The sequence below is a fragment of the Anguilla anguilla genome, chromosome 19, assembly GCF_013347855.1.
Source record: "Anguilla anguilla isolate fAngAng1 chromosome 19, fAngAng1.pri, whole genome shotgun sequence".
Classification (NCBI taxonomy): domain Eukaryota; kingdom Metazoa; phylum Chordata; class Actinopteri; order Anguilliformes; family Anguillidae; genus Anguilla; species Anguilla anguilla.
This window is the reverse complement of record NC_049219.1, coordinates 344,887-369,395: the sequence shown is the minus strand read 5'-3', so window position 1 is coordinate 369,395 and position 24,509 is coordinate 344,887. Positions and strand designations below refer to the sequence as shown.

Here is a 24,509-nt window from a genome sequence, read left to right as displayed (position 1 = left end):
CCCAGCTTTATATCCTATTATATCCTATTCTGTTGCTGACAGTAGCATGAAACCATAAAAACAATACCTTGCTTTTCTTCTGGCTAGCCTTTCCTCCCTAGCAACTGGATCCGTGTTAATTATTTGTCTGTGCCGTGCAGCCTTCTCCTTATTAGACAATGGCATCTACAGTATAAAGATAATGTGCCTTGAAATACCTTAAAATGCCATAAAATAGTTTAAAATTATAATATTCAGTATTCATACAACAACTAAATATGAATTGCATGATTAAATGTTGTAAACTAGTTGTAAACTAGTGAAAACATGGGATAATAAAGCTACTGTCATTCAGCATAATGGGTGAAATTGTGGTATAACATGAAACTTTTGTTGCGCTGAAGGACAAAAAGCATGATACTGAAAAATGGATTTCATACATAAACATATTTAACAGGCAGTTCCTTGGCCACCTATATAAAGTAATGACCTTGACCTATAAAGATTATCCTTACTTTTCATATTTAATATAGCTTTTTATAAAATTAAAAGTATGCATACAATACATTAAAAGTATGTTTTCTGTGTTGTACTAAAGGACATGTGTTTTTGTTGCAAAGGTTACTAGAGGGTGAAAAGGTGAAATCATCAAATATTTCAGAGAGATTTACTCACCTCATTACATTGATAGAGGGTCTTCAATGGGTCTTCTTTGTGATGTCACACACTGTCACATGATTACCATCATGTGATATGCTTTAAAATGGCTTTTTACCTTTGTTATGCTGAATGACATTGATGACGCGCAAAAGTCCAGACTGAAGTTATTCAAGTTTTTAAATATTTTTAGATACAGTATGTAGCCCATTATTCTATATATTGTTGAAAACACTATCACAATTATGCCATGGGTGTTCATTTATATTTTTAGGATGAATTTCTACATTTTAAAAACACTTTTGTCATTAGAATTTTAACCCGGACAGTTACACTGAAGGACATTTTGACACTTTAGAGCTCAATAACTCCCTTAATTTAATAGTTTGCAACACAAATATTATCTGGGTCAAAAGAAGGGTAAGAGTTGAGTGATTTAATATTATATTTATACATATTTATCTTTTTATGTTAAATCAATGGCCTTCGGACACCAAATTTACATGTCTCGTCTTTGACCCTTCTACATGTTGCCATGGTAACATTTTAAGGGCAAGGGGTTGTCAATCTGCATGCATAAGCAGCTTGAATAGTTCACCTAACTTGACATTTTAAGTTGTGGTTCTAGTCGTGACATCTTTCAGTCATGCGAGGTGTGTAAACTGAAAAATATTCATTTCTCTTAGCTTACAATAACTGTCTAGTGAACTGAACTTAAAATAAGTCCATCTGACTAAAATGTAATACTTTTCAGTGTGTTTATCACTCAGAGGAGAGGTGGGGAGTGAATACTGTGCATAACAGCAGCTAACAAACACATGGACACAAGCATATTTTATAGCACATTTTTTATTTGATGGAATGCAGAATTTCTGAATAGAGCACATGGAATTCATTTACTTTAGCTGGATAAACTTAGTAATTCTAATTTATGTAGCTAACCAGATATTATTTATGAATATTCACAAGGTCAACATTTTAAGAAATGTCCTCTATTTCATGGAGAAAAACACAAATGTATTCTTATTTCCATTACCTCCACCAGGTATATATGCATTTATGGATTAATTTTGAGTTAATACAATTACTGTTGCTTTTAAAATTATTTTAGTTTCTTTAAATTTATACAGAACATTTTAAAGCTGAAGCCAAAATCCAGAATCATTAGCTTATTTTACCCAAATGTCTGGAAAAGTATCTTGAAATAAGGAAATACAGAAAAATGTTTGCAAAGATAGCGACAGCCCTTACAAAAAAAAACAAAAAAACAAGAGATATTCAAACCATAAAGAGTGAATGAAAAGAGGAAATGTTTGTGCTTCTCACAGTATAGAGCACAGGCTTAGTTTCTGTATTGGCGTGGGTTGTTGCATTGCTAATTGAGCTGCTTTCTCTGCCACCTCTCTAAGCTCCTGTCTATTTGCCTTCTCATGCGCTGCCCTCTCTCTCTCAATCCTGCGTTCCTCCTCTTTAATTATTTCTTCTGCCTCCCTGTACTTCTCACTTGTGTAGCAGCCTCCTCCATTGATTGCCACCATCTTATTAATCTTCTCCAGCAGCTCTGAGACCTCAGAGTGATTCTGCATGTCCTCATTGTTAAAAACATGATATCCACCACGGCACTGATCAACGAACTCCGCAAGTTTTTCATTGCCACTCAGGAATTCTTCAATAGATTTTTTCTTCAGTTTGTCTCCATGAGTGAACAGCACAATGGTGTATTTGGCTGATTCACGACCAAGGGTATCCTGGATGATCTTTACTATGTTCTGCTCGTCCTGTGTAAACCTGCCCAGATGGATCACCACCAAGAACACGTGGGGTCCCGGAGAGGAGAGAGAGATGCAGTTTATAATCTGCTGTTTGATGTCATTATTAATTAAGTTTCTGTTGAGGTCTGGAGTGTCAATCACAACCACTTCTATCCCATCCACATTCACCTTCCCATGTTGTGATAAGGGGTAAGGGGTGAACAACTCTCTCCCCAGGATCTTGTTTCCTGCGGCACTCTTTCCTTCTCTAGTCTTTCCCACCAGCATAATGCGCAGCTCTTTACCCTGCTGTTTTCCTGTGGAATAATAAGCACAATAGTTACTTCTTCACAGTGCTACTTTAAGAAAGTTCGGTCTTCATAAGTCTTTACATAAATTACAGGAAAACCTTTGAACACTTAGGGAAAAGGCATTATTCAGAACATTGAAATGTTTGTTACTTTGAAAGTGAATTCCAAACTTTCATAATTTTCAATAGGCGTCTATTGGATTGGAAAGTTTGAGGTGGGATTATTAAAAATTGCTACAGTAGAATTTCACAGAAATGGGGTAGGTTGTAGACCAGGACCCCTTCTGCTAGGAACAAGTGTCAGAATTTTGTGAACTTTTACACTTATAAATTCTTGTCCAAACATTCATATTTTTCAATTGGCGTCTATTGGATTACATGGAAAGTTTGAAGTAGGATTATTAAAAATTGCTACAGTAAAATTTCTCAGAAATGGGGTAGGATGTAGACCACTTCAGAAGCCCTTCTGTCATAATTAAATGTCAAATTTTCAGACTTTTCAGAGAAATGGCCATCTTTTATGTCAATTTTTCAATAGGATTTTATTCATATATTTTTTTATATAGACAGTTTGGAGTTTTATTTGAATATGGTGCAGTGATTTTTCGTCCACAACATTTCAGATGTGCATTATTTCCTGTTCTCTCAGACACACCTGATGCAATGGTGAGACTATTAGATTTTGAGGAGAAAACAAAATGCGTGACACTGATCTGTCCATAGTACAGTCTTAAAAGTCATGAGAAGTGAACGTAACATAATTAAAAATAGTTTTTAAAAAAAATTCTCATTACCACCTTTGTTCAATTTCTCTCTTGATCCATATCTCTTTTAGAAGCAAATTATAGCCTTTGCAAATAGGAAGGAAGACCGCGAAACCATCCAATCATATAATGCAACCGATTTAAGGTGGACCGGAAAGTTCGAATCCGGAGCTGCGAATCGGGAGCCAACTTCAGCGTCGTGCGGTACGAACGTAAAGAGAAGCGCTTTGTCGTTTGAAAGCATAACACGCAATTCCTTGCGCCCACACCCGCCAGCATTTTTTCCAGGTTAGTGCAATTCCCAAAGAATTCATTTTAAACAGACTGCACTCAGACTTTAGCCTCAATGAGTCAGTTCTACGATGAGCTTGTCTGGTCACCACTGTGGTAGTTCTTTAAAAACAGGACAACTGTGATCTTTAATGACACTCTGCAGGTTAAAACATTGGCACGTTCATGCTCAGGGGTTTTGTAGTCTGGCTGGGATTTTCCAAGGTATGATCTTGTAAATGGGTAATATTGCCCATTAATGGGCTGTTTTTGTTGCGATTTCCAGCACTTTACCTGCTTGTTTTATGTTAAAGAATGTTAAATATTGCCCTTAAAGAAACTTATATCCATTGCATGGCTTTTTAAAACTCTGAAACATGAAATGTGGAGTTATCTGCTTTTGACAAAAAACAAACTTTAAATTTTAAATAGAACAATTTTTAAATAAAGTTTAATTTTGTAAATTACCTGTATTTTGTTGTGTTATTTTTACTTGATCAAAACAACCCAACTGCAGTTTGATTGATATTACCTGGAATGCGCAATAAAAAAACATGATTTATGAAAATTACTAAAAATGGAGATATCTGTTTTTGCAAATGAACTCTTCAAATTCACGTGTTCTAAATATTGAGGGCGACGTATCCCCTGCGTCCCCCCCGAAATCTACGCCTATGAGCTAACAAATTTTTGTTAACAAGCTGAATCATATGGGCAGCTAGCTAGGGAAAATGGGCAGCTAGCTAAAATAAAGGGATAGCTAGTTATGGTAAGTCAAATAACGAATGGCTTGCCATAATATGACGCCCTTCAAACTGTCCTGTTATGCAGAATGAACTGACTTGTTGGTGAGTATTGTATCATGTCACAGCATATTGTAGCATGCCAACCAGTGGCTCAGTTATACAGCACTGTACTCTCCGAAAGGCCCTCATTTTAAGCATGCACTGTATGTACCAAGGGGCCCAGGTGTTACGCTCGATGTATGCACCGAGGGGCCTGGGGGCCCTAGTGGTCAACTCACACTGTAAGCACCCAGGGGCCCGGGGGCCCTAGTGGTCAGCTCATGCTTTAAGAGCGGAGGGGCCCAGGGACCCTCACACTGTAGGTGCCGAGGGGCCCAGGGGCCCTAGTGGTCAGATAACACTTTAAGTCCACACGGGCTTAGGGGCCCTAGCGGTCAGCTTTAAAACACCAAGGGGTCTGGGGGCCCTCACATTGTAAGCGGCGAGGGGTCTGGGGGGCAGTAGTGGTCAGCTCACATTTTAAACACCAAGGGGTCTGGGGGCCCTAGTGGTGAGCTCCCATTTTAAACACCAAGGGGCCCGGGGGCCCTCACATTGTAAGCGCTGAGGGGTCTGGGGTGCCCTAGTGGTTCTCTCATGCTATAAGCACACAGGGGCCTAGTGGTCAGCTTGCGCTGTGCGCACTGAGGGCCCCGGCGTTCAGCTTCCTTCGGATGTCTTGGGCCACACACCGCGCGCAGCCTGAGGCTTGGAGGCCCCCTGGCAGTCAGAGGCCCTGGGGCAGTGGCCCCACTGGCCCGGTCCATAATCCAGCCATGACTATACACACACTTCCATCATTGAACATACTGTAAAATAATATACATTCACTTCAACCTGCCATTCCTCTTTGACTGTTATCGCTGCACACCTAGCAGTTTCCGGTCCTAACATAAAACATAGAACTGAGGATGTCTGCACCTTGTAGTCACTCGCCTATACACTAATAGCAAGATACACAATTGTATTTATGCAAGCTACACATGCCAGAGACACGTCTGCACCTACTATGATAGATAGCGATCTGTATAGAGCCACACTACTGGTGGATCTCTTGCAGTCTCCTTCTATGCATAACTGTTAGCACAGAGGAAAGGGTGAAACATTATTTTGAAGTCAGATAACCGAGATGGCATTCAATTAATTCCATTCCAGTAGCACCGGGTGAGACCACATGTGTTCCTTTGCCACTCAAATACTTCCACTGTTTGGTGTATATGAGGGGTTTCATACATTACTGTGATTCATGTTGTCTGTGGATTTTCAAAAGACAAGAATATGAGGACCCCCCCAAGCTTGTTTTGCCTCCCCACATTACAAAATAAGGAAACGTTGCCAAAACATTAGCATCATAAAATAGTTTAGAGATAGAACCATGTGTTTTAACACTTTCAAACAGTATATCATGTGACCAGATTGATTAAATATTTCACTGTACAAAAACAAAATTAATGTAAATAAATCCACTCCAGCCCAAATACGAGCCAGTTCGATTAAGGAGTTAAAGAAAGATGTTGACTTCTTGCTGTCAACGGATCTTGCTGAAATGAGCTCTAGTGCTTGGACCTCACCATGTTTGTTTGTTAACAATCCTGTTGAAAGTGTAACCCCAATTCCAAAAAAAGTTGGGAGGGTAAATGAAACGCAAATAAAAACTGTTTCAGTTGACGCTGATGCGTCAGCGAATAATCCAGCATTTTGTGAACAATGTTCCCCAAAGAGAAATCAGCAGGATTTTGGGAATTTCACCCTCTACAGTGCAAAATATAATTAAAAGGTTCAAGGAACCCGGTCAAATCTCAGTGCGTAAAGGGCAAGCCCGAAAAACGTGTGATCTCTGACACAAAGTCATAGGCATTTGGTATGAGGAATGCTCCCACCACCTTCCAAAGTCTGGTTAATTATGTCTCGTCAGCTCTCTCTGGTTGTGAGGCCTATTCGACGATGTAACAGTGTATAGTTCATCATGGTCAAAGCATATTCATTTTTGGAGAGATTTTGGATTTGTTTCTGGACCCCTATATTTTAGACCGCTGTACAGACGGAAAACTTGTAATTCCCACTTGAAAATGATACAAAAGTTAGTTTCTTGAGTCAAAACAGTTGATTTGTTGTGAAATATATGATTACGTTGTGATTTACAGCAGATAGTTTAGACATTTGGGATCGATTTGGAGACGCTGGGTACAGTGCATACTTTTTGCTTCATAGATCTTTAGTAGTTCTGCATATCCACCCTCAGATTTTACGCATTTGTGGCCAAGGAGTTTTTTTAACCAGGACATGTATAGTTTAATCTGTTTTATATATGGGATCTCTCAGTATTTCATTGCAAACTTTTTGCCTAGACAATTGTATTTGTAGCACTTTTTTTCCTAAATTATGAATATAAACTAATCTAAGTTAGTATATTGTAAATGGTACAAATATCCTGCTTCATTTAAGCCATTTTTCAAGATTTTTATGCTCGCATCTGGAGTTATAAAGCTTTAAATATGGTTACCCCCTAAATGAGCAAGGATTGGCCAGATTTGGCTTGTGCACAAATTTTTAAAAAATCATCAGAATTTGCTACTTATCCTTTTGATCATCCTTATTTTTTCAATCAGAAAATTGAGGCTATTAGGGACCAGATCTCAAAATTGTCTCCTCCTTCATACATTACTCCTGCCAGTATAAATAAACAGCCCAGTGTTTGGCTGCAACAGGAAGATGTACAAACAGTGGCACTGAACTGGGTGAGTAATCTAAACTTGTTTTGTCCTCACAAGAGACTACCTGCTCAATCCATTTTTTTAATGAATTGGTTAGAGAACCTTTTCCTGTACTAGGCCAGCACATGCTAAATATCATTTACACATCCCTAGTAACAGCATATGTACCTGTGTTACTAAAAGTGTCAGTTATTAAGCCATTATTGAAGAAACCAAATCTCTAATCTGATGGAGTTGAAAAATATAGACCTATTTCAAACATTTTTATTGAAATCATTGGAGAAAGCTGTTGCTCAAACGGTAACCATAAAATATGCCATCAGACCCCTGCACTTGGAACTGTACTTCCCTCTAGGGTTTTCAACACACTTGTTCTTGGTTATGGTTATACATTGTTGTACGTCGCTCTGGATAAGAGCGTCTGCCAAATGAGCGTCTGCCAAATGCCTGTAATGTAATGTAATGTATTCCAATCTGAGTTTAGACCCTGTCACATGAAACCGCACTTGTTAAGGTCACTAATGATTTACTGTTGTCAGCCGACTAACTCTGTGGCTGTTCATGTACTTCAGATTTTGATACAGCTTTTGATACAATATATGAAATTCTATTGGACAGACTCCAGGCCTGTGTTGGAGTTCATGGACAGGCACTCGCATAGTTCAGATAATACTTGTGTGACAAGTAACAGTTTGTTAAATTAAAAGAAGAAGACTCCAGCTATTCAAAAATATATAATGAGAAAAGTACTGCTCCTAGCACTGATCCTTGTGGAATCAATGCTAGGACCAGTACTTTTCCCACAATGTATGCTGTCCCTTGGCAATATTATCTGGGCACATGGCATAGAGTTTCACTGCTGTGCGGATGATACACAGATATATATTTCAATGAATCCTGGCGAAGCACTACCACATTCTTGGTTAGATGCTTGTATTGCAGATATGAAGGTCTGGATGCTTTATAATTTTCTTGAAATCTGACTGAAATTTTGGTTTTAAGAACCCAAAATACTAAGGGAGAGAATGTGTACTTTTACTCTAAATTGTGATGGTTGTTTCGTTTGTACCAAATATGGCTGTGAAAGACCTTAGTGTTTGCCGCTGATCCAGATTTAATCTTTTGCACGCACATAAAAAACATATCCAGACCTGCTTTCTTTCAGTTATGGAAGATCAGATACTTCTTACAGTATCAGTAGGGGATGCAGAGAAATTCATTCAGACTTTTGTTACATCTTGGCTAGATCACTGTAATGCCCTGCTATCTGGCTGTCCTAAAACCTCGCTAAAGAAGCTCCAGCTTTTGCAGAATGAAGCTGTTTGTACCTTGACTATCACTAAGAAGTGTGAGAATATTACCCCAGTGATAGCATCGCTTCACTGGCTACCGATTAAATGTAGGATAGATTTTAAGGTTTTGCTCCTGACTTTTAAAGCTCTGTATGGACGTGCACCAGTGTACATAACCAACCTGGTCCTACTTTATAAGCCCACACGGTCACTACGTTCTCAAGCCACAGGTCACTTGGTAGTCCCAAGTATATCTGAAAACCTGAAGGGTGGTAGACCCTTCTACAGAGCCCCACTACTGTGGAACACCCTTCCAAAATTATTACACTAAACATTTACTAAAAGCTTAAGACTAAAAATATTAATTTGCCAGCTTTACATGTGAGTTCATAAATGAGCTAGTTTGCTGTCATACCATGCTAAGTTTAGCTTAGAATTAATCTGAAACATGTTGTTAAATGTTGATGAGGCTTACCTGGAGTGGAGCCAGTGGGCTGGCTGTGATGATCATGGTCCCGCCTGGGAGAAGAAAGTAAGAGAAGTCAGCAGTGTAGAGCTACGAAAGGAGGCAGGGGTGAAACATTTAGGGGCGACATAGCTCAGAGCGTTTGTCTGGCAGTTGGAGGGTTCCCGGTTCGGTTTGATCCCCCGCCCTGGGCGTGTCGAAGTGTCCCTGAGCAAGACACCTAATCCCTAATTGCTCCCAACGAGCTGACTGGTACCTTGCATGGCAGCCTTTCACCATTGGTGTGTGAGTGTGTGTGAATGGGTGAATGAGAGTCATCCATTGTAAAGCGCTTTGGATAAAAAGCGCTATATAAATGTAGTCCATTAGTCCATGAAAGACCCAACCGCATGGCCTTCAGAGGCCTTGAGAGACACACCTCTCCGAATCTAAGCTATGTGCACAATAATGGGGATTTGCAGGACTTTGGTTGTGTGTGTTTTTATATTTACGTGTATTTATAGGTGTGTGTGTGTGTTTGTATTTACGTGTGTGTATAGGTGTGTGTGTGTGTTTGTTGCTCAAACATTTGTTATATAGGCACAGCCTCTGCTGTGGCTAGTAGCTTATATACCATCTCCCGACCTGGGTATTCAGTAGGTGCTTTACGTGAACCAAGCTCTGTGGGTGGTTGTGATTCCTCAGTTTGTCCCCTTTTTCATTTTTAGGCTGACTATTGTGGGAGAGCCCCCCCTGATTGGCCACAATTTCCACTGTCTGTTGTTCTGCATCAGGGGGCTAATGTTGACAACAGGGCATGGGCAATTGGGTTCCCACATGCAGCTTAAAGCGAAGCTAAAAAGGCAACAGAACTCCACAATACATACAAGTACCTGTTGTTCTATGAGTTATTAGTGAGCTTTAAGCTGTATTTTCCTTCGCTGAAAATTTGTCTCAAAGAAAGTTTGTGTGGGCATGTCGCTTAAGTAGCCACCATATGCAAATTTAGTCTCCAGAGCGCATCTTTTCCCTGATTGGCCATCAAGATGTCATTGCGTAGATCTTTTTCAGTCTCGAGATTGGATAAAGTCCACTTCCCATACGCAGCTTAAATCTCACTAATAATTCATAGAACAACGGGTATTTGTACCCCGGAGTTATGCTTTTTTGGATTTATTCTCAGCTTGCCTATTCACCACTGTCGAATGTATACAAATGCACAGGAGGCCTTTAAAAATCGACCCCATCAAAAAAAATTTTTTTTTCAGTTTTAAACTAAATATGGCAAAAACTACACTCGTCATAATAGGATGCGTTTTCTGAAAACGGAAATATGTCTTTCTAAGCTGTATTTATTTCATTACTGTAAGTGCACAATTTAATGTGGCTTCCCGGTGGAGCAACATCCTAACCACAGAAGACGAATAAGACAGCCAGATATTTATGTGTGGATGGGTCGCTGTGTGTGGATTTGAGAGAACAAACAGTGTGAGAAAACTCTAAATAAAAAAAATAAAACAGGAAACTCACAAACTTACATGACTGAATGCACATGTCCCTCGACCCGAAAATGCAGATTCAACATTTCACATGCCAATTTTATATTTGAGATGTTTTATTTTTTAAAATACATACGGAAATTGGAAATGTATTTTTGGTTTTCATATAAAAAGTATAAGGTATCTGTGCAAAAGGTAAAATATGTATGCATTTATACAAGTCAGTGAATATTCAATTAAATGTCAATTTACCAGACACAAGTTGAGAGATTTTTGTTTGTGAATATTGAAACACATTTGTGATTCATCTCTTAATTATGGATCATGATATTACGTCAGTAATATTGAGACTAATTTCTCTCCATACAGACTTTGCCATCAAAAAGTACAGCTAGCCAAAGAAAAAAGGGCACAGCATTGCCTGGCAAAGAGACAGAGATGAAGATGACCATGGCTGCACCTCCTCCAGTTGGTAAGGATTTCATTTGCCTTGTTATGGTAGACATTACATTACATTACATTCATTTGGCAGACGCTTTTATCCAAAGCGAAGTACAAAAGTGCATTTTCATGATCGTAGACAACTGCTGAACACAGTGTGCATCCATCCTGCACTGGACTGTTGAGCCATCCCCAGACATACAAAAAGCAGTAGAAGTCATTTTCATCATGATGGTTTACCCCAATCAAGTAAGCAAGTATGTATGCATACGGCTCAGTTTGTGTGTGTTTGTGGCTTAAGTGTTGTCAGTACATGTACTTATTTATTTGATGTGAGAAATGAGTTGTTAAAATGAAGGTTCTGGAATTTTACTTACCGTACCCTGGTGCTGTTTGTGGGGTGGTGGATATCTGCAAAAGGGAGAAAATATTGGGGCTGACCTAATCTCAGTGCAGTGCTTTATTAAATGGCGTTGCAGCGCCATCACATAGCTTCTACAATACATAGCAAACTAAACATTAGCATGCTAGCTTGCTACCAGATTGTGGGACGAATACTCTCTCCTCTGTAAAATATGTGCTGTAAAAGAGTCTTCATTGTGATAATTGATGCAACCTGCTATCCTTAAGATAATATCTTTACCCATTGTCTCTAAGCGCCTCCTTGTGTATGAAAAATGCATAAAGCGGTGTATAGCCCCTTAGATCCAATGATGTCATATCAACTGCTAAACATTATGGAAGACAATATCGATCAACACACCTTCTGTGTTTCCAGCCATCCAAAGTAAGATAACCTGCAGGCACTGAATCAAGCAGGTCCCTAGCTAAGCCTCCTCAAATGCTACAGCTAATTAATGTAACATTGTGGGAAAATGATATCCCATGTGATATAACATGGGAAAACCTCATTGCTGTACTGTTTGATATAATGCAGGAAGACCCTGCTACTGTACTGGTTGATATAATGTGGGGAAAGCGTGCTGCTGAAGAGAGCTTGGAGTGAGTTTGGGCTGTATTTGAACTCTTGAAATTGTTTTTGATTCTTTACCTGCTTTGAGCATACCCTCCACTCCCTCACCTCTCTCTTTGGCTTCTCCTTCCACCGCTGTGTTCATCTCACTGGCCACCATCTTATCAATCTTCCGCAGCAGCTTTGAGACCTGAGAATGATCCTCCATTTGCTGGTTGTTAAAGACATGGTATCGATTCCCACACTTCTCTAGGAGCTGCTGCAGGTTTGTGTCGCTGCTGATGAACTCTTGAATGGTTTTTTTTTTTCAGTTTGTCTCCATAAGTGAAGAGGACCATGGTGCGCTGATTCACTCCCTCAGGGAAGAGCTCCTGCAGGGTCTCCATGACTCTCTTGTCCTGCTGAGTGAATCTTCCCAGCTGTACGACCAGGAGGAAAGCGTGGGGTCCAGGGTCACACAAAGCCAGGGCTGTCTGCATCTCCTCTCTCAGCTTCTCCCCTGAGATCTCAGTGTTGCAGAGGCCTGGAGTGTCCACCACAAGGACTCTTCTGCCACACACTTCTCCTTCTCTTCCCTCGCTTGTCAGGGTCAGAGATGAGGGGCTGGTCTCAGATTCAAACTCCTCTCTCCCCAGGATGGTGTTTCCTGCTGCACTCTTTCCTACTCCACTCATCCCCACTAATATCAGTTTCAGCTCATCCATGACAGCTACAGACAGAAAGAAGAGTTTCTGTGTGATCAACCAGTCCTGCATTATCAAAAGGCATCAAAATTAACATATTCAAATGTATATGGTGGTTGTAAGCTCAGGATGAAACCTCCAAACCACCCAATGTTATGTGTATGTTATGTGCCAGTTTTCTGACTCGAGTGCTGCAATGAGGATATTGTTCAGATTTTGCTGATATCAGCACTAGACATATACTTTTAAAATGTCAGAAGTGCCTAAATGTGACTGAACCAATATCTTCTTTTAAAATATAGAGCAAAGGAAAACAAAACGTCATTTTTAATTCTAACGGCAAAGATATAATTTGGGAAACCCTGCTGCTGTACTGGTATTTACAATGTGGAAAATAACGCTGGAGGTACTTGTTGATTAAATGTGGGAAACCCTGCCGGTGTACTGATTGATATCATAATGGAAAGCATACTACTGTACGGTTTGCTATAATGTGGTAAAACCTTGCAGATGTCCAGGGTGATGTAATGTGGGAAGATGCTGCTGCTGTACTGGCTGATATAATGTGGAAAAACCCTGCTGATATCCTGGGTAATACAGTATAATGAGGATAGATCCCTGGTGATGTACTGTGTGATATGTTTTCAGAAAAACCTGCTCTTGTATTGGTTGATATAATGTAGGCAAATCCTACTGTTGTACTGGTTGTTATAATGTGGGAAAAGCCTCTTGTTGTACTGGTAGATACAACATGGAAAATCCCTGTTGTTATTCTGGGTTATATACTGTAATGTTGGAAAACCCTGCTACTGTACTGGTTGATATAATGTGAGGAATGCCTGCTGTTGAAGATAGCTTGGAGCGGGTTTTGGTTGTATTTCGACTCTTGAAATGATTCTGGAATCTTAGTTGCATTGAGTATTTAACTGACTTCATCCTGCCCAATTGCTAACTGTGCATTTCTCCTGAATTGGTGAGATTTGGCTGCACTGTAAGCAGCTGAGCTGGGCAGCTAGCGAGGGAACTAGAAGACTAAGTTGTTTATTTTTCCATTCACCATTTTTTCTGTCGAAATAAGTATTTTTTCCACCTTGTTTCCTTATTTTTTTATTTTCCTATTTTTGTGTAGAACGTGATAGAATACAACGTAATTGCAATTTTGACTGCCTTTTAAATTTCTTACCCCTTTCTGCTTTAACAGTTCTCTTTTTCTCTTTGGCTTCTTCTTCCACCGTTGTGTTCATCTCACTGGCCACCATCTTATCAACCTTCCGCAGCAGCTCTGAGACCTGAGAATGATCCTCCATTTGCTGGTTGTTAAAGACATGGTATCGATTCCCACACTTCTCTAGGAGCTGCTGCAGGTTTGTGTCGCTGCTGATGAACTCTTGAATGGTTTTTTTTTTCAGTTTGTCTCCATAAGTGAAGAGGACCATGGTGCGCTGATTCACTCCCTCGGAGAAGAGCTCCTGCAGGGTCTCCATAACTCTCTTCTCCTGCTGAGTGAATCTTCCCAACTGTATGACCAGGAGGAAAGCGTGGAGCCTGGGGTCACACAGAGACACGGCTCTCTGCATCTCCTCTCTCAGCTTCTCCTCTGACAGCTCAGTGTTGCAGAGGCCTGGAGTGTCCACCACAAGGACTCTTCTGCCACACACTTCTCCTTCTCTTCCCTCACTTGTCAGGGTCAGAGATGAGGGGCTGGTCTCAGATTCAAACTCCTCTCTCCCCAGGATGGTGTTTCCTGCTGCACTCTTTCCTACTCCACTCATCCCCACTAATATCAGTTTCAGCTCATCCATGACAGCTACAGACAGAAAGAAGAGTTTCTGTGTGATCAACCAGTCCTGCATTATCAAAAGGCATCAAAATTAACATATTCAAATGTATATGGTGGTTGTAAGCTCAGGATGAAACCTCCAAACCACCCAATGTTATGTGTATGTTATGTGCCAGTTTTCTGACTCGAGTGCTGCAATGAGGATATTGTTCAGATTTTGCTGATACCAGCACTAGACATATACTTTTAAAATGTCAGAAGTGCCTAAATGTGACTGAACCAATATATTCTTTTAAAATATATAGCAAATGAAAACAAAACGTCATTTTTTATTCTAACGGCAAAAATATAATTTGGGAAACCCTGCTGCTGTACTGGTAGTTACAATGTGGAAAATAACGCTGGAGGTACTTGTTGATTAAATGTGGGAAACCCTGCCGGTGTACTGATTGATATCATAAGGGAAAGCATACTACTGTACGGTTTGCTATAATGTGGTAAAACCTTGCAGATGTCCAGGGTGATGTAATGCGGGAAGATGCTGCTGCTGTACTGGCTGATATAATGTGGAAAAACCCTGCTGATGTCCTGGGTAATACAGTATAATGAGGATAGATCCCTGGTGATGTACTGTGTGATATGATTTCAGAAAAACCTGCTCTTGTATTGGTTGATATAATGTAGGCAAATCCTACTGTTGTACTGGTTGTTATAATGTGGGAAAAGCCTCTTGTTGTACTGGTAGATACAACATGGAAAATCCCTGTTGTTATTCTGGGTTATATACTGTAATGTTGGAAAACCCTGCTACTGTACTGGTTGATATAATGTGAGGAATGCCTGCTGTTGAAGATAGCTTGGAGCGAGTTTTGGTTGTATTTCGACTCGAAATGATTCTGGAATCTTAGTTGCATTGAGTATTTAACTGACTTCATCCTGCCCAATTGCTAACTGTGCATTTCTCCTGAATTGGTGAGATTTGGCTGCACTGTAAGCAGCTGAGCTGGGCAGCTAGCGAGGGAACTAGAAGACTTTAAGTTGTTTATTTTTCCATTCACCATTTTTTCTGTCGAAATAAGTTTTTTTTCCACCTTATTTCCTTATTTTTTTATTTTCCTATTTTTGTGTAGAACGTGATAGAATACAATGTAATTGCAATTTTGACTGCCTTTTAAATTTCTTACCCCTTTCTGCTTTAACAGTTCTCTTTTTCTCTTTGGCTTCTTCTTCCACCGTTGTGTTCATCTCACTGGCCACCATCTTATCAACCTTCCACAGCAGCTCTGAGACCTGAGAATGATCCTCCATTTGCTGGTTGTTAAAGACATGGTATCGATTCCCACACTTCTCAAGGAGCTGCTGTAGGTTTGTGTCGCTGCTGATGAACTCTTGAATGGTTTTTTTTTTCAGTTGGTCTCCATAAGTGAAGAGGACCATGGTGTGCTGATTCACTCCCTCGGGGAAGAGCTCCTGCAGGGTCTCCATAACTCTCTTCTCCTGCTGAGTGAATCTTCCCAGCTGTACGACCAGGAGGAAAGCGTGGAGCCTGGGGTCACACAGAGACATGGCTCTCTGCATCTCCTCTCTCAGCTTCTCCTCTGACAGCTCAGTGCTGCAGAGGCCTGGAGTGTCCACCACAAGGACTCTTCTGCCACACACTTCTCCTTCTCTTCCCTCGCTCGTCAGGGTCAGAGATGAGGGGCTGGTCTCAGATTCAAACTCCTCTCTCCCCAGGATGGTGTTTCCTGCTGCACTCTTTCCTACTCCACTCATCCCCACTAATATCAGTTTCAGCTCATCCATGACAGCTACAGACAAAAAGAAGAGTTTCTGTGTGATCAACATGCACAACAGCCAGTCCTACATTATTAAAAGGCATCTAGAGAGAAGTGCTAGATATATACTTTTAAAATGTCAGCAGTGCCTAAATGTGCCTGAACCAATAGCTTCTTTAAAATACAGAGCAAATTCTGACATTTCAGTCATTTTCTGTAACTAATGTGAAATGTGTTCTGAACAGAAGTATCTGTAAGCATTTAGTTTCCCTCACACTGCACGCTTGGCCCGTGTGATCAGTACTCCAAGGAAAAAAGGCTAATCTCAAGACCAGTCTTAGGAACTCCTAACGGCACTTATAGCCACTGTGATTCAATCACGTGTGCATTAGATAAAGGATAAAAGATAATGTACCTGCTCTGTTAATGTCATTGGGCCTCATTCACCAACCGTTCTTAAGAAGAATTTTCTTCTTAAAACCCATTTACGTAGCTTTCACGAAGATTCTGACATTCACCAATGTTTTCTTATTTGGGATTTGTTCTTATGTAAGAACAGAATCTACATGCACTCAAGAGCACACTTACACACATTTGAGTGCTGACATGTTTGTGCAAAATAATTGGTTATTGCGTTTTCTTCAATTCTACAATTGTATAATATTATAGAATTTAAATTACAATAATATTGTTATCATTTCTAATATTTTTGTAATAATTATTTAAATTATTTTACAAAGCATTATGGTCTTTTAAAATAAATAAAAACTACACTAATGGTGCATTCGGTTGTTCCTCGTAAACTTGTAATGCTGGAAATTTATCATGTGACCAACAGTGGGTGATCTCATTGGTCCACCTCCTTTGCATCCCCAGCGGACATTCATATTGTTTACCAGTTGCCATGACCGCCCGAACACCTCGTAAATACGACTTGGTCACGTGATAAATTTCCGACTTTATGAGTAGACGATGACCGTTCGAATGCACGATCTGTGTGTGCACATGGTCCTGCAGTCTCATGCCCTTTTATGGGAATTGGCAGGGCATTTACCTATGCTAATTATGAACAACTGGCACGCGCTTTCAATTTATAAGAACACAGGTACGAACAATTCTAGCTGAAGAACGTGTCATGAATCTGACGTAGACTTTCACTTCTCAAGAACAAATCTAAGAAAAAACTATTGGTGAATGCTCATTGCTCTTAAATTAGACTATACGTCATTGTCAGATTTCTCTGAAATTCGCCTTGCAACACAAGCCATAATCTCTTTCACATACTGGGGGACAGGCACACATTCACATTGATAGGGTAAAATAAGACAAACACTACAAGCAGTTGCAGCACATTTCATTAATAAGTCATTATGAAACATACACAGGTACCCACCTTAATTGCACTGGCCCATCTTAATTACACCAGCCCCATAACCACTTGCCACAGTTACACTGCATTTCCCTAACCAAATATACTTTCCCATGGCCTATCTTGAGCCCATTTTTTGTTGAATGATTTCAGGGTTTCAGCAAGTGATTCAATGAATTATTTAAAAATAGGAGGAAAACACAGCTCGTTGTCACACCCTAAGAGTACGCCAGCATTTTATATGTATAGGCCTTATCATTATAGACCTGTTGTCCCTATCTGAAAAAGTGGAACTGATATACAAGACTTGATACTAAACTTGAGGTTTCCAGGACATTATCCTTTGATCTAGTTATAAAAGGGCTTCTAGTCCCCATAAAAAGAGGATCAAGTCATCTAGATAAAAAATGGGTTCAAGTCCCCTATATGTAAAGGGGGTGCGTGCAATTTATGTTACAGTGGTTTAGGGGTTCGGTTGGTGCTGCCGTGGCGAGAGATCTTCCTGGCAGAGGTAAATTTGCGATTATTTGTTTTTCCATAGGAACTACTTGTTGTTCACAAAACCAAAAATGTGAGCACTCAAAACCATATCCGACAGTTAACACTTCAATCATTAGACTCACAAGCAAGCTAGAACAGTGGCGTGTGGTCAAATTACTGCACTTATTTAACATTTTAGAGACAAGCCAAATATGCGGGCAGGCTTGTTGCCCTTAACATATTTGTGTTTGAGTGGAATGCACATCTATAAATGGTTATTCAACGAACTTTGTGGTCAAACTGTGAAACTTAACAATAGTCAGATAGTTTTGAACAAAGTCTAACATCATCCATGTTAGTTTCACATAGGATATAGGGGAGAGTCGGTATAACATGTATAACGTGCCATAAATGTAATATGGTAAATAACTTTGTATACACTGCTGCTACAGTCGCCATTTGAGGATTGTATATGTGCAGTTCAGTCCTTTAGCAAATAATTAATGTTAAATAAGCAGCCACCTGGTCACATGCATTTATTATAAGCACACACCAGATTGGTCTGTATAGTAGGCTATTTGCTTTTGCTGTTTGGGGGCCAAGCAGTGAAGCTGCATTGGCACCCATTGTGTTTCTACCATTTCTTATTATTCATCATCTTTTTCTTCTGGCTAGGGTGTCTATGGCAGCCTCTAGAACCGCATGGTAAAAAGTTTTGAAATTTGGCACACTGATTGGGGACAGTTCCCCGATTCTTTTCACCAAGATTCATGTCTCCACCTCGAGCGCTGTAGCGCCACCAACGGGTCAAAGTTGGAGGTACATTTATGCATGTAAGTTTCGAGCCGTATGCCCGATTTAAAAAAATGAGGTACTGTTGGATTCCTTGGATTGACTTCAATTTCCGCCATATTGGATTCTCTGAAAAAGTTTTTAAATTCTTCACAGGCCCAATTTGGCACAGATCATGTTCAGACCAAGCCTCACAAAAGTTATCAGATGGATTTTTGATTTTCGAAAGCGTTTGTCCGTCACAGCCAAGCGAAATCGGTGGCAAAGTCGCCAAACAGGAAGTTAACTCATATTTCAGCAACGCTTTGATGTATTGACACCACTTGGTACATAGACTCAGTACCCCTTCCTGAGGACGTGCAAAAAAATGTGAGTCATTTGACCACTGGGGGGTGCCGCAATAAATAAAAACACGTTTTGCCCAATAACGGTTGATGTGTTTGCCTTAAAAAAATCATTCTTGTGTGTGGTTGTACCTTGGGAGATCCCAAGGCAGAGACAAAAGCGTTCGTCCATTACAGTCAATCGAAAATGGTGGCGAAGCCACAAAACTGGAAGTGAGGTCATAACTCAGCAACGCTTTGATGTATCAAAACCAAACTTGGTACATGGACTCGGGACCCCATTTTGAGGAAGCACAATTTTTTTCCCATCATTTGACCACTGGGGGGCGCCGCAATAAGCAAACATTCATTTCGGCTAATTACTGGTCATGTGTTTGCTTAAAAAAAAAATTAAAATAACAAATTCTTCTGTCTGGTGATACCGTGAGAGGTCCCAAGGCCAAGACATGGCAACTTTTCATGTCAACCTAATTGATGCGGCCGCCATATTGGATTTTACCCAATCTTCAAGGCCACAATTTGCCCAAACTTCACCAAACATGGCACAGATCATCTTCGAACCAACCATCAAAAAAGTTCTCTGATGCATTTTTGATTTTCAAAAGCGTTGATCCATTACAGCCAAATCAAAGGCAAATGACCCAAACAGGACGTGAGCTCATATCTCAGTTACACCCAATCTTTGGTCAATTGACATAAAACTTGCTATCAGCGCTTACAGCCATGCTTTTAACATGATCCGATCAGTTTGCCATGGCGACTCTGCCCTGCTGGACTGCTTGGCCCCCTCATCACTGCTTGCATCTATATTTGGTTTTGTGTTTGTTTTTAATGCATAATTGTCTCTCTTTGTTTTATTTTTTTCAAATCAGTAAAGAAATGCAGACAGTTTGTGCCATGACTGATGCTTTGATGCAAATTGCTTGAATTGTTATGTGCATATAAATACAATCGTGTGACAAAGCTGATAAAGAGTTTAGGGTGGGATGAATAATTGTGGCCAATGTAGTTATAGAAATCTGACATATTTTCAGTTTTTCACTGAAATTAAGACTGCATAACTGAATAGGCTACATGACATCTGCAGAAATGTAACTGATCTGTAGTAGTATTATAGTAGTAGTAGAAATGTATTTGTCCCCAGAGGGGCAATTGGTTGTGCAGAAGTGAAAACAGTAATAACACAAGATCAAAAACACCCAAGGCAATTAAATACAACACACAAACATAGAATACATGTAAAAACATAGAATACATAATATTTACCAAGTGTGGTTGGGTGGTCGAGCTGGTATTACCTTTTCCTATTGGAGTTTAGCAGTGAAATGGCTGAGAGTATGAAGGAGTGTTTGTATCTATTGGTTTTGGCTAATGGGTATTTGAAGCGGAAACCTGAAGGCAAGGTCTGAAACTCTAGGTGCAGGGGGTTTGTGCTATTGGACAGAATGGATTCTGCTTTCTTTAACAACTGTTTGTTATACAAATCAGACAGACTTTCTGTTGAGTACCTGTGATACTGCTACAGACCTTGATCACCTTTATTGCATTTTTATGTTTTAGATTGAGAGAAGCATACCAACAGATAAAAGAAAAAGTAAAAATCGACTCAATAAAAGATCTGTAAAACAAAGTCATCAGGGACCTGTCAACATCAAACTTAGCCAGCTTCCTCAGACAGAAAGGCACTGCTGGATTTTTTTACACAACATATTGGTGTTACAATCAAAGCTAAGCTTATTATCAATTATAATGCCCAAGTTCTTGTACGACTCAACAATTTCTACATCCTGACCATTAATTTTAGTGTTGACAGGGTTGTGTGCAGTCACTGCTTGTTATTACTGAAGAAATTGCTTAAAGATACTGCACTTTGCATTTCTTTTAACTATTTCTTCCATTTTGTGTGTTGTGTTTTGCACATTTCAGCGCTTTTCATGATGTATTGGTAATACGCCTTGATACATTTTTGATACCTAAGAACAAAGCGGAACTCATATCGGCCATTGAGACATTCCGGACTTACTGACCACAGCTGAGCAAAGTGTTGTGCTGAGTTGTGGAACTGTGATGTGGACCAACTGGAATGTAGAAATTTAATTTTACTGGAGCGAATTTCATTGGATTTATTTCAACACGCTGTGGTACTGATTTGCCTACAGTATATTATTGAGTTTGTTTGAATAAAAACATCCATAAGTTTACCCAACTCCTAAAAAATGACATAAAAACATTTTATTAGTTAGCTAGCTGGCAGGTATTGACTAAAACGAACAAGTAGCAGCTAATAAGTTTTTTATGGCCAACTTTAATTCCCTTATGTTTCTCAAACAACTACAGTAGTTCCTTATCAATCGCAATGTAATCACAGTAGGCTCTTCACACGCAAAATATGAACAAAATCGGCATCTGGGCACATAGGGTGACTAGACGTCCTCATTTTCCCAGATATATTCTCTCTTCGAGGCTTAAAATATCTGTCCGGGCGGAATTGATAAAATTCTTTAAAAAATGTCTGGGATTTTTTTGTTCTGGTAAATGGACTGCATTTATATAGCGCTTTTATCCAAAGCGCTTTACAATTGATGCCTCTCATTCGCCAGAGCAGTTAGGGGTTAGGGGTTAGGTGTCTTGCTCAAGGACACTTCGACATGCCCAGGGTGGGGTTTGAACCGGCAACCCTCCGACTGCCAGACAATCAGTCTGAGGAACGAGAACGACATAGGGGCGACATAGCTCAGGAGGTAAGACTGTGTAAATGTTCGTTGGCAACGTAACCTGGCTACTCTTCGTACTGCATTGTAAGTGTTGCTATGAGACCCTGAGGTGCACTTGCCTGGTAGTAGCTTGCAGCTAGGAGCAGAGCCGCCCTACACAACAATCAGTGGGAAGCTGAATGTATTGTCTGCAGACTATTGTCGATGCATAGGTTACGTTTCAGTAGCAAATACAGGCGCTATTGATTTAGAAATTCATGTTGTGTCTACAAATTATATAACTCCTGTTAAAGGAGAGCTTGTCCGCAAAATGCTGATTAGTTTGTGAGGCCAGGTCAAACAAAGGGTGTGCAGATGAGGATGTTTTGGCATTTCACACAGTTAAGCATCACAGTAATGACAGGTCAATAGATTGCACATCTGCCTTGATAAAGATGGCATTCCTTTGATAAAGATTCCGAGCCCAAAAATTGGCATGTGCTTGCACCAAGACAGAAGCAACTTCAAAAGTAAATTGAAAAAAGTAATTGAAAATATATCTTGTTGTTGTGTTGCAACAGGTGGTAGCAATCACTGTGCAGTCAAAATATTCTGAATCTTAATTCAGTAATTTTGTCTGGAGAAATGGTGATGCTCAAACTTAATTAATCAAAGTCAAAAGTACACCCAGTGAGACAGCTGAGCGAATTGCAGAATATGTTAAAGAAACACTTGAAAAGAAAGGGCTGTTTAAGAAATGTGTTGTGTTTGCTGGTGACAATAGAGTGTTCAGAGTACTCTGGTGTGATGAAGGGGGAACAATGTATTTGAAAACTTAAGTTATTGGAGAACAAAGCTTTGATCGGTGTACAGTTGAGGGCAAAAGTTTACATACACCTAGGATAGAGACAAAATAGGATAGATTCAAATTCAATTTTTCAGAACTCCACACATTTCATGTTACCCTAGTTGACTTAACACAGGAATAGTATGGTATCTACTTTATTTCCATAAGATGTATTTTCAAAATAATAGCTAAGAGATGTGCGGCACAGTAGTGCAGTGGGTAGCACCGTTGCCTCACAGAAGGAAGGTTGTGGGTTTGAATCTTGGCTTGGGGCCTTTCTGTGTGGAGTTTGCATGTTCTCGCCATGTCCGTGTGGGTTTCCTCCCACAGTCCAAACACAATTGGAGACTCTAAATTGCCCATAGGTATGAGCGGGTGAGTGAATGGTGTGTGCGCCCTGCGATAGATTGGCAGCCTGTCCAGGGTGTATTCCTGCCTCTCACCCAATGCGTGCTGGGATAGGCTCCAGCACACCCGTGACCCTGTTCAGGATAAGCGGGTATAGGTAATGGATGGATGGATGAATAGCTAAGAGAGATTTATTTCAGCTTTTATGTACTATATCAGATTTTCAGTGGATCAAAAGTTTACGTACACTTTGTTTGTATTTAGTGGCATTGCCTTTTAATTAACATAACATAAAATAACATAACGTAAGATGAGAACAGGCCATTCAGCTTAACACTGCTCGTCAGTTCCTACCACTAAACTGTACTTAATGCTTAGTTTACCTAAAAGCTAGATAGTATCTAACCCTGTATCAAGCTGGGCCTTGAATACCCCCAGTGTTTCTGCCTCCACTACATGTCCAGGCAAACTATTCCTTTGACTACTCTCTGTGTGAAAAAATATTTCCTAATGTCTGTGTGAAATTTACCCATTGCCATTTCCCATTTATGCCCCCTCGTTCTGCTAACCGAACTCAACGTGGATAATTTCCTGTAGTTCACTTTGTCAATCCCTTTAATAAATTTAAAAGCCTCAATCAAATCTCCCCTAAGTCTCCATTTTACTAAGCTTGAAAAAACCAAGCAGCTCAAGCCTTTCCTCATAACACTTATGTTTTATACCCGGAATCAATCTGGTTGCCCATCTTTGGACCTTTTCTAGCGCCTCTATATCTTTCTTGTAGTACGGTCCCCAGAACTGCACACAATTGTGGTCTGACAAGGGTATTGTATAGGGTGAGTATGATCTCCTTAGATTTATACTCAATACTCCTGGCTATGTATCCCAGCATCCTGTTGGCTTTTTCTTTTTTTTCTACTGCTACAGCACATTGACCAGACCCTGATAGGCTTTGATCAACTATTACTCCAAAAGTTTTTTTCTACATGTGCACATTCTAATTGTGTACCACCCATAAAATAATCCTGTCCTATGTTTTTATTCCCCACATGTAGAACTTTCATTTGGCAGGATTCTGCCCACTTCTGGATTCTGTTTAAATCCTCTTGGATTACTTTAGTAGATTTCAAACTGTTGGCTTAACCTCTCAGTTTGTATCATCTGCAAATTTAACTAGTGTACTTTCAATGTCCATGTCAAGGTCATTTATGTAAATGAAGAAGAGCAGTGGACCCAGCACCAATCCCTGTGGAACTCCACTTCCCACAATACCCTGATCAGATAAGATCACTCCTACTACTAGCCTTTGTGTTCTATCCCGTAACCAGTTCCGAACCCACTCTGAAATGCCTCCTGTAATTCCTACTGTCCTCATTTTGATAATGAGTTTGTCATGTGGTACCTTATCAAATGCTTTTTGGAAATCTAAGTATATAATATCATAAGCCCTGGTCCCATCCAGACACTTGGTAGCTTCCTCAAAGAATGTTTAAAAGTTTGTCAACTGCGTGCGTTGCC

General features: G+C 40.0%; 2 protein-coding genes across 6 annotated transcripts in view; both read right to left on the bottom strand.

Annotated features, from left to right (window-relative positions):
• Positions 1 to 1,467: 1,467 nt before the first annotated feature.
• On the bottom strand, positions 1,468 to 12,109 carry LOC118219110 (GTPase IMAP family member 8-like). Of its 2 annotated transcripts, XM_035402017.1 has the most exons (5): positions 11,989 to 12,109; positions 11,285 to 11,318; positions 8,998 to 9,041; positions 2,577 to 2,704; positions 2,333 to 2,424 (listed from the first exon to the last, which is right to left on the bottom strand). In XM_035402017.1, exons 1-5 carry the CDS (start codon positions 12,086 to 12,088, stop codon positions 2,368 to 2,370), a joined length of 363 nt encoding a protein of 120 aa, XP_035257908.1. In that variant the 5' UTR covers positions 12,089 to 12,109; the 3' UTR covers positions 2,333 to 2,367. The 2 variants fall into 2 exon arrangements, with proteins under 2 accessions (XP_035257907.1, XP_035257908.1); XM_035402016.1 differs by having other exon boundaries at positions 1,468 to 2,704.
• LOC118219109 (GTPase IMAP family member 8-like) overlaps positions 12,077 to 24,509 on the bottom strand; it is a 35,975-nt gene continuing 23,542 nt past the window's right edge. For all 4 annotated transcript variants that reach the window (XM_035402012.1, XM_035402013.1, XM_035402015.1 and 1 more), the window contains exons 2-4: positions 15,528 to 16,151; positions 13,747 to 14,370; positions 12,077 to 12,589 (exon numbers count right to left, since the gene is read on the bottom strand). In XM_035402012.1, coding sequence (XP_035257903.1) covers positions 12,099 to 12,589; positions 13,747 to 14,370; positions 15,528 to 16,151 — 1,739 coding nt within the window. In that variant the 3' untranslated portion in view covers positions 12,077 to 12,098. The remainder of the gene's footprint in view (positions 12,590 to 13,746; positions 14,371 to 15,527; positions 16,152 to 24,509) is intronic.